Below are 16,758 nucleotides of genomic sequence, written 5' to 3'. Positions count from 1 at the left end.
ACCGGCCTGATAGCCTGTCTAATTGGATAACGATATTGGGACTGGAGTACCGCTAACGGATAAACGCGCGGTCCCCACCGATCGTATTGGGGTTATGCTCCGGTGTCCCGCCAATCTCGCGGCGCGGCCGTTTAAAAAAAGATGCGGAAGGACGAAGATGGTGAAGCATCTCGAGAATTCAGGTTTGGCGGCTCGACGTCAAGAGGCACGTTGATGACTCCGTTTTGCGTTCCGATCGATCGACAATCGATGCCACGAAGGCCGCGTGGACCACTTCTCGAATGCACACCGATCACGCAATGCGAGGTAATATAATCGTGAGTTGCTATTAAAAAGAAAGAAATTTATTTACAATCTTCACACTATTATTACAACTATGAACATATATACTGATTTAAAACTTATAATTTTACTATAATTTTAAGTAACTGTGTGCTCGTAAAGAACTCGAAGAATTGCGGCTGCAATCTGAAAATTCCTTTTTTTTTTTATAAAGATAAAAATATTTTGTCCTGATAAATTTGTCAACCACAATGTAACGACACTGTCGTTCACTAACATTGTCATTAAAAGTTACAGAATAGGGATCTTAAAAGAATCTCTGAATTTATCAGAAAAGATTGCTTACTCTCAGTACTTTCCGATAAGCAATCTTTTCTGATAAATTCGTCTTACAAATTTTCTTTTGTATATAGATAAAAAGATGTTTTGTCCTTCTGATAAATTTGTAAAACAAAATATTTATATTTGTAAGACGAAATATTTTTGACAGTGTTAATGATATCGTTACATTGTGATTGCGCAGCTTTTTTTATCATATATAAGATTTGCGTAATGATGTTATAATAATACTAATAATTAGCACAACGATGATATTGTCATTGAAATACAGGAAAAAAAGATTTTGTTGAAGTATCTAAAAATTTAGCTAGATACAAAATCTGAAAATAATTTTGTTGATTCATCAAAATAATTACTTAAAATCTCGAACATGGTGAATTTTGACATTCTAACCATCAATTTGAGTGTACTATATAAATATAATATTTTGTTGGCCCAACAAAAATATTTTTAGATCTGTGTGTATATCTAGTTAAATTTTTAAATATTTTAGTAAAATCGTTAGATACGCTAACAGAATCGTTCTTTCCATGTAGGTTAAGAAAAAAATCTTTAACAATCTATTCTCGGAAAAAATGATAAATTATATCAATTTGAAAATATATCAATGTCAAACTTGTATTGATATAGGCTGATAGCAGTTTAAAATGCAAACTTAGATAAAACTGTTTTTTTTTTATTTTATATTTTATAACTTTTTAATAAAGTATTTAAAGATTTTTTTTATTTAAAAAGAACTTATAAAGAATAATAATTAAAAAAGAAAGAAAATGTTAAACAGTATCCATACAAAACAATATTTACAATAATTCGCATTTCTTGCCGCTGGAGTGTAAAAACGTCCCGAGTAATTATTCCTAGATTAAAAGAATACATTCTTAAAATGGATATGTAGACAATGATCACAGCAGTTCCAAATGAAAGTCATCGAAAAATTCGCCCTTCTCTATCTGAAAAGAAAACGCTAGATAAATTGAAACATTCAATCGATCAGACTGGAAAGGAAAAGGATGCGAAATATAGATCCGAAATTCGGATCGTTGAGGAAACGTGTTGACCTTGCAAAACATTTTCGCCGATTTCGCGTAGTTGCCTAATGTGACGACTTGCAATTCGATTGAAATTCCGATCGATGGAGGATCGGTCGAGTCGAAGTCTGGTGAAATTTCATGGACAGCCGCACGTGAATGCAACTCGCTGGCGCGATTCACCAGCGAGACGCTTGCATCTAAGACGCGACTCTCCTGGGAATTATGTAACTCTGTCATTTTTATTTACGCGACGTGACGTTTCAAGGTAATTCGGGTTTGCGGAAATAACATAGTACAATTTCCACACTCGTGTAAATATTTTCACGTCTTGTTGAAATGAGGTGCAGCTAAATGGAATGGCCGCATTCTCCCGCATAAAATTCTCTTAAATCACACATTTTAATATAATACAATAAATATAAACAGTAATAAAGACTTTAACAATAACAAAATCAAAGCAAATAAAGAAAGAAAAATCAATTAGAGTATCAACATGAATATCAAAATTCATTTACAGTAAATTACATAAATAAAACGCAGATGTTTTGACCACAATTTGGATGCATATTGAATACAAAAAAGTATATTAGACGAAAGAAAACATAAGCTAAGATAATTAATAATACAAAAATAAAATAACGTAGGATAAAGTCATAATAACAGAAAATATGTACATTTAAATAGCAAATAAATTTAAATAACATTTAATAAATTTTAATAAATTTTTGAAATAAATTTCATTTTTAATAAATTATTTAATAAATTTTTATTAAATTTAAATAGAACATTTATTCTCTTATGTTGATGCAGCGCAAGAAGCTTTATTATGTATCTTACGTTAATTATTTTTTATTATGTATACGATACACTACACGACATTATGAAAACCAATCTGTTTACCGTTCATTTATGATTCATTCGGATCTAGTATTTCTGAGATATGTATATTAAAATCAACTATCGCGATGTTGTCGCTGTACCGGTTGCGCTATGTTATCTTACAACACCTGTTGTATTTAAAATTGCATATAGCGCAACAGAAATTCCTTCGGAACATAGTCATATGTTGTAAGATTATATATTTATTGACGTTTAATTCATATTACTTGATTTAGACTAACGGTTTCTATCCTTGTAACTTCGCTTTCCACACTTTAGAAACTTAGCACATTTAATTCAATTTTCGTCTTTTGAATTTGTTTGCAGTTAACCATATTCAGCAGAAAAAACTTTACAATTGTAAAATTTTTTTCATATAATTGATTCATGTAATTGATTCATACATTTAGATGTGAATTAAGAACTTCCAATGAAGAACTAAGAACCAAATCCAATCGTATTAAAGAATCTTATGTAACATTTGCTGTTTTTTTTTTTCTGTTAAACGCAGCCGTTGTCATCAACGCTTAAGTGTTCCACATAATTATTTTGATGTGTTCCAAAAAAAAAGAATTATTTTTTCAAATCTGTATATGATTAAATTTTTACTTGAAAATTAAGATTCTTTCTGCATAATTTGCATTCCCGCATTGCGCTTAGAGCATTTAATTCTTTCAATTCATACGGATACCCCGCTATTGCATCAAGCGCGTGATTGAAAAATTCAGACTCTCCGAACGGGAGATTCCTGTTTTGGCTCGGCTTTCACGGAATGCCGGACGGACCGGCTCTTCTGCGCAGCACAGATATCGAATTTACTACGGCACGTAGTAAAGGTCCGGAGGCGCGGAGTGCCTCTCCGTCCACTCCCCAGCGTAATTCATCCTGTAAGTTTTTTCACGTCGAGCTCGCTCGCTCGTTCCGAGAGGAAGGCAGGTATTCGCCATTCGGGCGAGCGTGCGAGCTCTAGCAAACGCAAAGAAGCAGCGGCGGCGGGGAGAGGGGGAGGGGGGGGCTAAGAGGTAAGGCAGTCAGGTAAGAAAGCGGGCGAGCGAGTCCTCGGCTTCGTAGAGGTGGGAGGCAAAAGTGGTAGTGGAGGCGAGCGTAAAGTGAGTTTTCGCTCGCGGCGTTTCGCTCGCCCGGACGCCCGCTCGCTCGCGTAGCAGAAGCGAGTCACCGTCAGTCGTCTACGCGGTTTCGCGGTGTCGCGGTGCCCCGCTGGTATCATCCCGCGAATAAGCGGTGCTGCCTGCCTCGATCCTCGCGATTTCTCGCCTCCCGCGGACGCGCGTACATCCGGTCGGCCGTTACCAAAATGGCCGCGCGCTGAGAAAACTCCCCCGGGGTTTCCTAGTGCGATCTGAAATCCTTTTCAGACGGTTGCTTGTTCCCACTGAGGGTTTATTCTTTCTTGACGATGACGTCGGCACGGAAACGCCTTGGATAGGATCCTTCAATCGCGCAGGTAGAAAGAAAAAGAAAAAGGGAAGGGGCGAAGGACGAAGAGAAACCGAAAGTCAGAGCCAGGTAACGTGAGTTTAAGCTTGTCTAAAGTCTTCGACACTTTGTACACATCTGAAGTTATGTATATAGCCGATGATTATCCATGGAGATCGGTACTGAATGAAAATATATACGGCGTGTGATAACATCGACCCGACGAGGTCGACGGCATGGTGGCTGGTTACGTTCTCTATGAGAAATAAGCTGACGTTAATTAACCGTCGAACATGACGTAACCGTAGAAGTTGAGTATCGTTCTCGTAATTGTTTAGCAAGAAATATGTTCGCCAATCCCTTGCCTTTTGTTGCTAAAGTTTAAGGGTAGAAACCACTCCGCGAGTTTACGTATCCATCTAATATTACGTCGAGAAGACTTTGGCACTTGAAGATGTTAGAATTGAAGCTCGGATAATACATAAAATAATATAAAGAATATACTTTATACATCTTTTTAAAAAATGTGTATTTTATATATACATTCTATATTTGGAATAAAATTTATATTTATATATTTAGAAGGAATGAAAATTTATGAAACAATTATAAACGCATTTAAAATTAATAAATGCGTTGATCCTTGAACAGTTTGTATTGTATAAATATGAGAACGTGTCTATTGTTCATAAATAATTGTATATCAGATGAGAAAACGTGCTGTTCAACTAAAGAGAAAATTAGCCGTCCACCTCGTAAGGCCTCGTAATATTTGTCTGCTTATGTAAAATTGTCAATTACAGTATGCAGTTTAATTTATCGATTGTACAAAGAATTATATTATTATTAGAAAGAACGGTTCTGCTGAAATATCTAAAAATTTAACTAAATACAGATCTGAAAAAATAATTTTGTCTAGACCATTAAAATAATTATATAGGACGCTTAAATTATTGCTAGAATGTTAAAATTGTTTCTAGCAATGTGTACGTTGAAGCGTATCGATCATTTTAAATTTTTAATGTTCAACAAAATTACTTTCGGATTTGTATCTAGCTAGATTTTTAGATAACTTAGGAAAATCGATTTTTTTTCCGTTTTACCGAAGGTAATCATCATACGATAGTACCGTACTGAAACCGATATCAGATGGGTTGCCCTTTAATTCCGGTTTTTTTTTTTTTCTCCTCGCCAAGGAACTCCGCGCCGGATTTACGGCGGACGTCACGTAGAAATCGTTATCGTTTCTATTCAGCTCCGGTGCCGTAACGCCGACGGGTTTGTTTATTTCGAGGGAAAACGGGACGCCGTGCGCCGTGCCATGCCGCGCCGCCAACGAGCACGGGATGCTAATGAGTTCGACGACGCTCACTATGGAATGCCAGAGCTCGCTTTCCATAATACATACATATCGCCGCTGCAGCGGCGTTCTCCATAAACGTCTCGCGGCCCCCGCTCGGCCTCGCGCCGCATATACCTCCCCCTCTCGCGTATGCGAGATAACATCGCGGACCACCGGTCCAGGTATGTAGGTAGGAGTAGCAAGATCGCGGAGTGCAAACGAGCACGATCGGCAGAAACGCCCGATCGGCCAAGGCCGCTCGAATAACGTCCTCGTATGATATTCGTTCGACATCGAGCTGGTAATTGGCGGCGTCGCGAAGTCTGTTAGAATTCACTTTATCGCTATATTTCTATTTTTCTTTTCTTTTTTTTTTTTTCTTTCCAAAACAGCCGGATTTCCGTCTACATAAAAACGAATAAATGCAGTAAAGAGGATTATTAAATACACTCTAAAAAATACAACTGTAACAAATATGAGTGTGGATTCAATATGATGCGATGTGTGTGTTTATATAATTCTCACCGTGTTAGTTAATATTATCGTAATTTGGATTTAAAACCCATAGTGAAAATTCACACCGTGTCGGTGGTTTGCATCAACGCCATATGATGTAAAATCCACATTTTTTTAGAGAGCGTAATTATTAAATAATTATTAGAGATGATGTTGAAGTTTACAGATTAAGTTTACAATAATGTGATAATTTTATACGTGAAAGATGATGTAATCTGTGAACAAAGAGGTTTATTTTTAGCGTAAGATTACTATTTCGCAATTAACTATTTAATTTCTATATCTTTTCCGGAAAAAGACTCGTTAGAACGTATGCGAAAAAGTCCCAAGGACGAAGCTAAACGTCGCGTTCAATGTCGGAGCGGATAAATTTGCGACGGTACCGGCGATTAGAACGAAGAGCAGTCGCCACTTCCGGCGTCGCGTCGACTTCCGCCAGAGTGAGTTCCTCGCGAATTTCTCAGCGCCGGCGCTGAATGCGTCAGTGAGAACGGGAAGTCAACGAGATCAACGGCATCGCGTTTGCTGGAATGCCAGGTAGCTTTCCAGGACGTAACGAAGGAGAACCGTTCCACGTACGTTGCGGTCTTAATCTTCCACTTCTTCTTCTCATTCCCGAGCGCCTCCTCCTGGCGCCGCTCGCCTGCTCGTTTACACCGTTTCTCGTGCATGTGGACCGATGTATCAATGAGAACGATCGGTAGCTTCTTCCCATAGTTAGAGAACACCTTCGAGATGAACAGCGACGGATCAATCTCAATTTGTGATTAATATACATATGTAGCAAATAATAAGATAAAAGAGGACTACAAGCCTAATATAAAAGTTATATATATATATAAATAGTTAAATCATAAACCAAAAATGTTTCGTGCTCGATCGGGTCACTTTCAATGTTAACAAAATTCAGATATGAACTTGCAATATAAAATATACAACATACATAAATAAAAGGAACATAATAAATTAAAAGGTCTGTAATATTTTAAGAAATTAATAATGTCTCTAAAATCTAGGTTATCGCAATATATAAACGTTTGGTCCTTCCAGTATTTGGTAAATTATAATATACAATCTTCATATATACGCATCCAATACTTCCAAATGAGAGAGTCATTAAACTTAAACGAGAGTTTTGCAGTAAACGATATTCTTGATTAATAAACCAGCAGAAAAAGTAGTCATTGCAATAAAATTGTATATTGGAGCAAACTTGCAATTAAAAATGAAAGTGTGTGTTTCTTAACGAGAGACAATATGATATACGACATATATATTAGTTTATTTATGTTTAATAGTGTCGCAAATAATTAATGTTAAAATACACGATTTTTTTTCTTTTGTTCTAAATAATTTTATATATTTTACTTCTATTAACTTTTCTTCTGAAAGTATCATATATTTTTATTTGTTTCGTCATTTTTCTTTTAGTCGATCGAATTACCAGAAAACTGATTCAACGAGATGAAGATTGTTATGTGAAGGACGGTCGAATATTAAATGATTAATCGAGACTCATCAAAATGAATCGAGTCCTTGAGACTTTGAGTCTTTCGTTCTCTTTTTACAATATACTTACATAACTATCTATCTATATCTAGAGAGAATTTTTGGTGACCTGATCTAATTTGTGTGCATTAGTCAAGTACGTTGCACACAAAATGTTTTTGCGCATTAGTCTCAAATTATCCGGATTTATTTCCCACTCAGATAGAATTACAGAGTTCCTAAATTGCGTCAATTTTTAACATCTTATATCCTTTCTTGTAATACAAAATCGGGTGCTGAAAGAAAATCAATTTTTCATTGTCTCTATCGATTAGCCTTATCGTAACTTCGGGGTAATGGATCTCCACGTAGATCTACACCTCGACAATAAATAATGACTTGCATTAATAAAAGCGCACTCTGCACAAGATACAACCGAGCAAGAGGAACGGCAGCCATGTTTCATCTTTGTTCTTTCTCTCTGTAGAGCTTATCCTCTCATCGGTACTTCGTTCATCAATTATCTTCCTTGTGCGCATCTACCTTGCCGCTTCGCGTTGACAGCTTCTGTCGAATGACCCGTCCATTTTCTGGCACGCGAAATCGGTAATAAGTCGAGTCGAGTTCTTGCATGCTGTCGTTCCGCTCTGGACGATTCCATAATAGCTGTTATTTTTATGTGCTCGCTTCTCGCGAGCAAAGTCATCGGAGGGAATGAACTTCATCGGAATGTTCTGGTATCCGTGCTTGCTTTCCGTAGCGAAGAAGGGAACTGCCCTAGCTATCTATGCGCAGAATTCTCAAACTCACTGGCCTCGAGCTTCTTCTGACGTATTTAAAATTTTTGTTCTTCTCCTGCGATTTTAATCAGAAGCCTGATTAAAAACAACACAAAATTCGGCTATGATAACTTAGTCTTTACGTTGACAATTTTCTTCCTGTTAATTAAATGTCCATAAAACATTTTCGATTAATTTTCTTCTAATTATACTGATTTTGTGAAAGGAAAATAATATTTATAGCTCTATAAAAAATATACAATTGGCTTAAAAAATGACTATAAATTTACTATCTGCAATCATATTTTATTCTCTTCGTTTGCAATCTGGGTTTTTTTTTCTATTCAGCTCAAGTTTTTTCTTTTTATTGTTTTGGGCTTCCAAAAATGTGAAAAGATTCATGACTACACTTTTTAACATATCTATTATAATACATTAACAAATAGTTTTTAATTCAAATGTTTAAATATTGAAATTTAAGCAAAAATGAGGGTAAAATTTGAGAGTAAAAGAGAACTTATTTCTCGAAGTAATGTTACACAATGGGACATTAATTTTAGAAAAATTTAAATTCAGCACAGGCGTAGTTTTGGAGATACCGAGAATCAAAATGAGTTCAATTTATATTTGACCCTTATCTCCAAAACTATGCTTAACTTAAATTTTTTCTGAAATTAATATCCCGTCATATAGCATCGTTTGAAATACAGTTCGATTCAAAAATTTAGAGACACAAAATGGACTAAAAAACATGTGTTTTAGAAATCACACCTTCGCTTGTGTCGGAAAAGAGTCAAATTGCAGATGGATGGTTAAATTATAGTAAAAAAATGTAAGTTTTACATTATCAAGAGTTCTTTACAACTTTCTTTGTATTTTAATTATAGTAAGTGCAATCTTTTTTTTTTTTTCATTGTAAACATCTTTCAGATGCTCTCTCGTTTCTTTTAGCAGAAATTCACTTCAGATTTAACTCGCTGTGAAATTCTTAATTATCCATTACGCAGACAAGCCTTTTCCTTTCTACCAATTAGCCTGCGGTAAAACATCTTCGCCGTCTGTAGTTTGAGGAACAATACACCATGTTGTGCGCATATTTATTCCTCCAGCGTTGCTTCCCACGTGGAAATCCGATGCCTGAATAAAACCTTTCATCGTCATCGACATCGCTCGATGTGTCATAGCGATGGGAAGATCGTCCTCGATGCATCGTGTCTTCACGCTTCTATTCTAGTCGCGAATTATGCAACGCACAGGTGGTTCCAATCCACGATATTTTCACGCCGTTTGACTACGCTCGCGTGACAGGGCTTAACAAGAAAGAATTTCCTCACATATGTCGCGTTTGTCGCCTCTTTTTTCTACTCGAATGCGCCGTCATGTGCTATATTCTTCGATATGATATTCTTCGAATGCTGTAGAAATGCCATAAAAATGTCATAAACAATAAAATAAATAAAGAATTTCTCAAAACCGTAAATGTGAAGTAAAAAAATAGGAATAAAAGTCTTTAACGGCTGGATTTTAAATACTCAAACAATTCGATGTGAATGAAATATAACTTATAAAATTATATTTCTTTTAATTGCTAGTTTTCTCGCTCGCTGGAAGACTGAGTTAGTTGCTAAAAAAAAATATCATGAAAAACAAATCTAAATAAACAAACATTCCCAATGAACGATGTTCAAGTGTTATCGAACAGCTTTCCTGGGGACTTCGGTTCCCGTGATGGTGGTGGCTTCTCACGTCTGCGACTCGTGGTAGAGGAGTTAACGATAAGATAATTATCGACTAGTGGCTGCTGCGCACCCATTGTTCGCCACCGATCCGGACGTACGGTATGCACAGTTCTTCCGACGGTGGTATCTCAACTTCGATGACTCATGAGCGCGCCATGCGCAGCGAATAGCGTGTGCAATAGAAAGTATGTTTTATTCACAAGAAATAAATTGAACCGGAATTTGCCTTGCGAAATTGTGTCTAATTCTTGTGTGTGTGTGTGTGTGTGTGTGTGTGTGTGTGTGTGTGTGTGTGTGTGTGTGTGTGTGTGTGTTATCGCGGAAATATAAATTCCTTCGTACTCAAAAAAATCCCCGGCTCAATTTTTCATTAATTCTGCAAAGTGATTCATGGCGATACGAATGAACGGAGCTTGAAAAAGGAGATATTAGTTCTTCAATTAAACACATTATTTTTACTCTTATTAAATTTTTTTTTTATTTTACAACTGTTATCTGTTCAACTCTTCGATTAAATTGTTGCGTAATTGAAATATATATACGTTAAAAAATACTTTATGAAAACATACGCCGAAATATCACACATAAATCGCAATTGCATTTGATTAAATTTTATTTTTAAATAAGGAAATAGGATTCATGTAGCCTAATGCCATAATTTTTATAATTATATTTTCTTTCTTAATCTATTGTAAATTTTGCATTTAAATACCTTCTATTCCCTTATTAAATTAAAAAAATTTTCGTCTTATAAAATTGCGATAATATTTCCTTTTTCTATTTGACGCAAAAAATTTAAAGATTTCATATATTTTTTTCAAAAATCAGTTTTAACGAAGTTATAAAATAACGCAATGTTTATTTAAGCATTTGTTTGATCATTACTTTAGAAATAATAAAACATTAAATAAGTAAGCAATGTAATAAGGATTTGAATATCTTTTCAATGATAACAGAATTAACAATATACTTTTATTCAAAAATATTATTACCATATAAACATAAAGCAAAATAATGTAAAATCATATCTTAATAATCTCCAATTCCTAAAACTTATTAAAGAAACTCAGCGGAAAGGATTCAAAAATAAGAATTTTATTATTCTTTTATAATTTGCACCGTGAAAAAATTTAGAAGGATATAATCAGTTTCACGTCAGTCATCTCGCTCATTTACGACGATGCTTTTTTCACAAAGGACGCCGTGATTCGTCGAGAATTCTGCAAAGTGTCAGGAGATGCATGTGACTCACGCTGTTAAATTTAATAATTTTTGATGCTAATGAGCACCGAATTTTTTAATTATTAGTCATTTAACTTGTAATATACTCGTACATATGCTACTGCTGTAGTTGGATATAAATAAATGGAGTTTGCATTTCAGGACCGAAAAATCATATCGGCGCAGTTTAAAGGACTACACGTAGTATATAAATTCACATAGAATTCAAAGAGAGAGCACTGAAGATCCAGCTAGACTCGTTAAAAGGCATTTATCTCCTATTGATTGCGTGACGTGAGTCACAATGTCTAATTCTATGAGATACATTAATAGTTTAATGTTATTTAATAACTTTTATTGTTCGACGTTTCTCTAAACAACATTAAACGCGCAAACATTAAACACGTTCAACCTCTTTCTTTCCTCTTGCGTTTGTCCTGGCGACTTTCTCGGAACTCTTTCTATGCACGCCCTTCTGTCTCGACAACGGAAGCGGAGGAGGAGGTGATGGTAGTGGTGGCATGGAGGATGTTCATGTAAGAGACGCGGGTATCCTTCGAATTATACGATCTGCAAGATCTCAGCTCGCAAAGTACGATCGCGAAGATCGATAGCGGGTCGAGGAAAAGTAAGCTGTTGCTTCTCCTTCTCCTTTTGCACTTGCCTCCGCCGCATACGTCAGGCTGTTCTTCTGATCCACTCGTTACGTGTTTATTTTGCAATTATTACGTTCTCGTGCCTGGCATGCCGACGTACATCATCACCGATTAACGGACATTGGAGTTGTGCAAAGAAACAAGCGCCTAACATGGCGAAAGCTATCGAAGAGCTGGCAGGCGTGTTTGTGAATGTATTTACGTAGGTGCGCGTTTCTGTCTAGTGGCATCTTGATAAAGTATGGAAATTTCACTATTACTAAATCTGTTTTTTTTTTTTTTTTTTTTTTTTTTCTTTATCTACACTGAGATAGAAAGATAGGGCGAGAGAAAGCGATATGATTCGAGCTGCCTCACTCTTTTGAAACCGTATACAGGAACAGTTTCGTGGATTGTGAATTTTTCAATATATTTGCGAACGTGTAATTAATTTTTTTATTTATGTTCAACGTTCGGCAAAGAAAAGCATTTGCTAAAAAAAATCTTTTTTGTCTATTACGAAATAATGTGACGCGTGGAATTTTAATTCAATGTGATATAAAATTAAATTGATGTTATAAGCCGAAGTGTTGCGTTATTACGAACAAAACGCAGTACGACGGCAAGGTTACGGCACTTATGCGTCTTCTTCCTGCCGATTCTTCGTATAAGCGTATCTATCTTCACATGAGCTATTTCCCACGCGTCTTCGCGAACGGATGAATTAACATACGACCGGGCAGGCAGTCATTCGTGCAATCTGCACGCTTCCACTTTTCACTTTTCACCTTTTCGTCTCTCTCTTTCGAACAAATCTCTCCTCCAATTCAATTCTTACGTGTTCGCGCACCGAAAAAAAGTTGCTCAAGCACGATTTCGGCAAATCCATGTGAAGATTTGCATTCCTTATCGTTCTTTGACAGGCGAAACTTTCACTGTTTACCTTCTCACTTCTGAGAGAAGAGATTACGTGATCGATGATCTTCAAATAGAATAGGTCTGCATGTTTTGAAACAAAATAAATTTTATAAAATTATGAACTTAAGATTCTTTTTTTTTTTTGTTTTGTTTATACTTTACAATTCTTGCACGGAAAAGACGGTTTTGCTAAAAATTGTAAATAGGGGAAAAAATTTGTTGGGCCATCAAAATAATCATGACGAAAGTAGTGCTGAAGTATTGACGACAGTGTTGTAAAAAGTTTCCGACAATCGGTTTAAGTGCCCTACATAATTATTTTGGTTCAAACAAAATGTTTCATATCTGCATTTAGTTAACCATTGGGAAAATTTATCTTAGAAAAACCTTCAAATTTATTGTATAGAGGAAACTTTAGATATCTAAGAAATACAAAAGGTGAATTTAGACATTTTTAATTCTCTTTTCCCGTTTTAATTATATCATAAGTTTAGTTCTAAAAAAAGGTAATACAATCGGATAATACATATAAATTCATAATAACATTTATCGCACTGAATACGCTTTTCATATCGGGATACGGATCCCGAGAAAATACGACTGTTACTCCAGTCGGTAATTGAGATCGACGATCAATTGTAAATAACAAAGTTCATCGTTCGACTTTCAGATCGGCCTCACCGAAGCTGAGCAGGAACGACTGGACTCGCTCATGCCGGGCAGGGTGGAAGGACTCAGAAGTAGCAATAGCAGGAGTAACAGGCGGATCTCAGGAGTGTGCGAGGAAAAATCACTGATAAAAGACACGGAAACGTGAAGGGTGTCAGTTTTTTGCCAGAGACTATTTTCCCTCGCGAAAACAAGCTTCCGCGGAAGAATGTCGCTAAGAACGGAACGCTCGACGCTCCTCGCGCCGTTCCTGATGACGCTGCTGATGACATTAATAACGATGACGTTCTGGCGAATTGCTCACGCTCACGTGGCTCTGACGTTCCCGCCAGCCAGGCACTACGATCTGGACTTCCTAGATAATGCCAGAACGCCAGCACCGTGCGGCATGCCGCGTGGTGAGTGCTACTGAACTATTATTATTATTATGCCAACGTTTCGTGAACCTTACAGTCCACTTCATCAGGACGAGGAGTATCGGGCTGCTCCTCGCCCTGATGAAGTGGAGCTGCAAGATCCACGAAACGTCGGCACTCCAAGAATGGATCTGGACACGGAGAAAACCCTCGAAACGCATAATCTTTATATAGAAAGCACTCGGAGCACTTATGGAAGCCTCAAGAATATTGTTATTATTAATTGTTCCCTGTTAGTCCGAGTGTGTGATATATTTCAGATTTTAAGTATTTACCTTAATTTTACCATAATTAAGAAATTCTTAATAGTTAGTAGGGAGTTTTTGCAATACCGTTTATTCAGATGGGGTGACCGCTAAGGTCAGATTGTCTTCTTCTTAACAACTAATTAAGAAAAGGATAACGTGACTTTAGCGGTCACCGTATCTGGATTCATGTTATTGCAAAAACTCCCTAATTTAGAATCAGATCCTTCTTAGAGAGCAAAGAGATGTATTAATTGGAAAATATATGTTATTAAATCTAATTATTTCTAAAAAACAAACAATAAAAACTGTTTTACATTTAAAAAACAAAAATTTTTTACGTATTTTTACATTGACAAAAAAGTTACGCACTGCAGAGCGATCTAAACAAACTATTGTTATCTGGAAAACGATGTCAGTTATAATGCCAGAAGATTATTTCCACTCTTGATAAGATATATGAGAAAAGTTCTACGCGTAGAAGCCGTATCTGTCATCGAGAAAATGATTTAATGTGTAGACCTAACTTTTTTGTCAAAACTTTTAAGTACACAAAAATCTGACGAAATATATTATATGTAAAATACGAAAATTAATTTATTAATAACGAAACCGAATTTTTTAATTATTTTTAGAACACAAAATATAATATAACACCAAACACTGCGAAATGTTAATTATCTCGAGCACTTTTCGAAAAGTATTCACAGAAAGAAGAAGTATCTAACAATTTAGTTAGAAATTTGCGGAGAATAAATTTTGTTGGAATATTAAAATAATTATGTAGAAAGCTAGTTATTAGAATGTCAAAGTTTTTTGACATTCATAATAAGCAGCATCATTCATGTTTAAATTTCCTATATATAATTATTTCGATCATCCAAGAAAATTATTTTCAGATCTGTATCTTTGAAACAAAATGTTTAGTTGGATTATAATTGAAATTGGACGAATCAGAATTATGTGTCTTAAATCTCCTAAATTCTAGTTATGACAATCGAAATTCTGATTGATATAATCACAATTTTCCGGTTCGTCTATTTTCAACTAGACATTTTTCTCAGTGATACACTTAAATTTTTAGATATTTCGGCACAATTGTTCTTTCCGAGCTTCAGCTTTCGAAATGTCGGAATCGTACGGGAGGTAGAAACGTAATGCACACGGGAATTAGGAAGACAAAAATTAGAGCTTTCTGAGAGTCGGAAGCTCGTTGATCGAAAGCGCCTTCCGCGGAAACCGCGGTGAAGGCACTTCTCGTGCGAGAGTCGCGCGCTCCTCGTCCAAAGGAATGGAGCAGGGAGCGGGAGGGTTGAATGCATGGTGCACAGGGGGCATGGGTTTCTATCTATGGGAAAACGACATTAACGCGAACGCTCGATCTCCCTCTCTCGGTAGAGGGATACAGCCCGCCGACGTCGCCGCCAGTCAGTCCGATTCGAAGCGACTTTCACCAGCTTGCATGAAGGGAGCGCGAGCCTCTCGGTATTCGCGAGCATTACCTTTCATGTTTTACGCGTACCTAACCGCTGATACCCAGGGCCGCATCTACAGAGGGGAAGAGCGAAACTGACCGTGATAGTTAAGGAAGAGATCGCAACTTGACCTTCTTTCCCCTCCAAAGAAAGAATATCTGCAAGATTGAACGCACATGAGAGATGCAAGAGATGGGCATGATATGAAAGCGTGGCATTAATAATTAAATAGACATTAATTAAATAGATATTTCATCTTCTGCGCTAAGAAAAGTGAGATTTTGTATTCCTACACACAATCAAGAGTTTCTTCATTTTAACTTTTGTGCTTTTGGTCCTTTGAAAAAAGAAGAACATACACGGAAAGAATGGTTTTGCTGGAATGAAATTAAAAAATTTGGCTAGGTACACATCTGAATGATAATTTTGTTTTAACCATCATAATAGTTATGTAAGACACTTAGGATAATTGGTAGAACGTCGAACATTTTTTGTAATATTCCTTGTTATGCTTGAGTGTCCACGTAATTATTATGGTCCAACAAAATTATTTTTAGATTTGTGTGTGTTGAGTTAAATTTTTAATTTTTTCAGACCCTATGTACATTGTAATGTAATAGAATGCTTAAATTTGAAGACATTATCTGTTGAATTTCTTTAATTCTCTCATCTGAGATCACCCTATTTGAAAGAGTTAACATTTTGAAAAAAATTGTTTAGTATGAATTACTTATTAAAATGTCCTTAAATTGAATTAAAAAAAAAAATTATTTTTAACGTGTTTCCAATAAAATCAGGTCCGCATTAAAAATAGCAAAAACCATTTCTTCCGTATACGTTTTCTTTTTCAAGGCTCGCAGTGAAAAAATTAAAACAGAGAACTCTCAATCATGCTTTTTGATGCATCATTCTTGCGACAAGAAGTGTATATCGAAAAACTAGGAGGAGAGGGGGAGGGGAAGAGTATTGTCATTTACTCTCTCTTGGGACTCTTACTTTTTTTCTAATCTTCTTTTGGAACTAAATTCGATCTAAAATGGTGAAGCCGACGAGGTGAAAAGCTGCCATGAGAAAAGAGATCATAATTATTACATTCGGCGTTTTCACATTGTTGCATCGCGCGACAACGTGAAATCGTCGCAATTACCTTGCTCGGTGTCATCGATGCTCCCTCCTCCCCCACATTTTCCCTTGCGAAAGCGTAATTAAGACTACGCCGTAGATGGTACCGCGCGGATTATGCAACGGCAGAGAAAAGAGAGATATCATTATTCTCTCTCTCGTGTGGGTAACGCGAATTATTCGTTAGCTCGAGAAAAAGGAGTCTTCTTCGTGGAGACTTCTTTC

General features: G+C 36.2%; 1 protein-coding gene across 2 annotated transcripts in view; it reads left to right on the top strand.

Annotated features, from left to right (window-relative positions):
• The first annotated feature begins 3,661 nt into the window (after positions 1-3,661).
• The window catches only part of LOC108748043, a 34,593-nt gene continuing 21,496 nt past the window's right edge, over positions 3,662-16,758 (top strand). For both annotated transcript variants that reach the window (XM_018486001.1, XM_018486002.1), the window contains exons 1-2: positions 3,662-4,058; positions 13,277-13,673. In XM_018486001.1, the coding sequence (XP_018341503.1) occupies positions 13,484-13,673 (190 nt within the window). In that variant the 5' untranslated portion in view covers positions 3,662-4,058; positions 13,277-13,483. The remainder of the gene's footprint in view (positions 4,059-13,276; positions 13,674-16,758) is intronic.

This window comes from Trachymyrmex septentrionalis, unplaced genomic scaffold (assembly GCF_001594115.1).
Source record: "Trachymyrmex septentrionalis isolate Tsep2-gDNA-1 unplaced genomic scaffold, Tsep1.0 scaffold21, whole genome shotgun sequence".
Classification (NCBI taxonomy): domain Eukaryota; kingdom Metazoa; phylum Arthropoda; class Insecta; order Hymenoptera; family Formicidae; genus Trachymyrmex; species Trachymyrmex septentrionalis.
Note: the sequence above shows the minus strand (reverse complement) of the source record. Positions and strands in the feature narration are given on the sequence as shown.